The 1,228-nt window shown below is 42.4% G+C and overlaps 1 protein-coding gene across 1 annotated transcript; it reads left to right on the forward strand.

Annotated features, from left to right (window-relative positions):
• Positions 1 to 1,228, forward strand: LOC130939407 (uncharacterized). Its single transcript, XM_057867513.1, has 4 exons — positions 1 to 99; positions 181 to 255; positions 547 to 782; positions 925 to 1,228. The coding sequence occupies exons 1-4, from the start codon at positions 1 to 3 to the stop codon at positions 1,226 to 1,228; spliced, it is 714 nt and encodes a 237-aa protein (XP_057723496.1).

Raw genomic sequence — 1,228 nt, forward strand, 5'->3', positions numbered from 1 at the left:
ATGTCGCTTTCTCATCTTGCAAAGGATATGGACAAAAACACAAGGTACTTCCATAATATAGCTTCAGCAAGGAGGAGGAACAACAGGGTTGATGCGCTGGTAATTAATTGAAGGTTGGTAAGAGATCAAGCAAGAATAAAAATAGCTATTAGAGAGTTCTATAAGAAATTATATCATTAGGAGGAGTCTCCTATTGCGGGTTTTAGGGATGGTCTGGTGGATATGATAGCTGAAGAGGATGCTGCGACCTTAGAGGTGCTGCCGTTGGTTGAGGAGATTAGAGATGCAATATGGGACTGTGATTTTTCTAGAACTCCTGGGAGTGATGGGTACAACATGATTTTTTTAAAAAGTGTTAGGACGAGATTAGGGCTGAGTTCACAGTAGCTGTGGTGGGGTTCTTTCAGACTTCTAGGCTATCGACCAATACTAATATAACTTGGGTTGCTTTGGCACCAAAGTTTGTTAGGGCTAAGGAGATCAAGGACCTTCGACCGATTAGCATGGTGGGTTGTGTGTATAAGGTGATTTCTAAGGTTTGGTTAGGAGGATGAGATCAGTTATGCTAGGCCTGGTTGGAGAACTCAGAGTGCGTTCGTCAAGGGTTGGAAAATACATGACGGGGCGCTTATAGCATGTGAAACTGTACAGTGGCTTAAATTAAGGAAAAAGCCGGCGGCCATAATCAAACTGGACTTTCAAAAGGCATATGATAGGGTCAAGTGGAGTTGTAGACATCGTCCTGCAGAAGATGGGCTTTGGGTGAAGGTGGAGGGAATGGGGTATGGAATGTATCGGCACAACCTCTATGTCAATGTTGATAAATGATTCACCAACAAAGTCGTTTAGGATGGAAAGAGGTCTGAGACAAGGTGATTCTCTATCCCCATTTTTGTTTGTACTTGTTGTTAACGTCTTACATAGAATGATTGGAGAGGCAGTTAGAAACGGCAAGATAACTCCTTTATTCGTCGGGAGAGACAATATTGAATTGTCATATCTTCAATTTGCTGATGACACTGTGCTGTTCTATCTGTCAGAGGAAGAGACCATTAAGAATTACATGAGGCTTCTACGATGCTTTGAGTTGATGTTGGGTTTAAGTATCAACTTTGACAAGTCCAGTTTGATCCCAATCAATTGTGAACAACAGCGGGTTCGGAGTATGTGCAGTTTGCTGGGGTGCAAGGAAGCTAACCTTTTGCTAGATACCTTGGAATCCCTTTAG

Source organism: Arachis stenosperma, chromosome 7 (genome assembly GCF_014773155.1).
Source record: "Arachis stenosperma cultivar V10309 chromosome 7, arast.V10309.gnm1.PFL2, whole genome shotgun sequence".
NCBI lineage: Eukaryota > Viridiplantae > Streptophyta > Magnoliopsida > Fabales > Fabaceae > Arachis > Arachis stenosperma.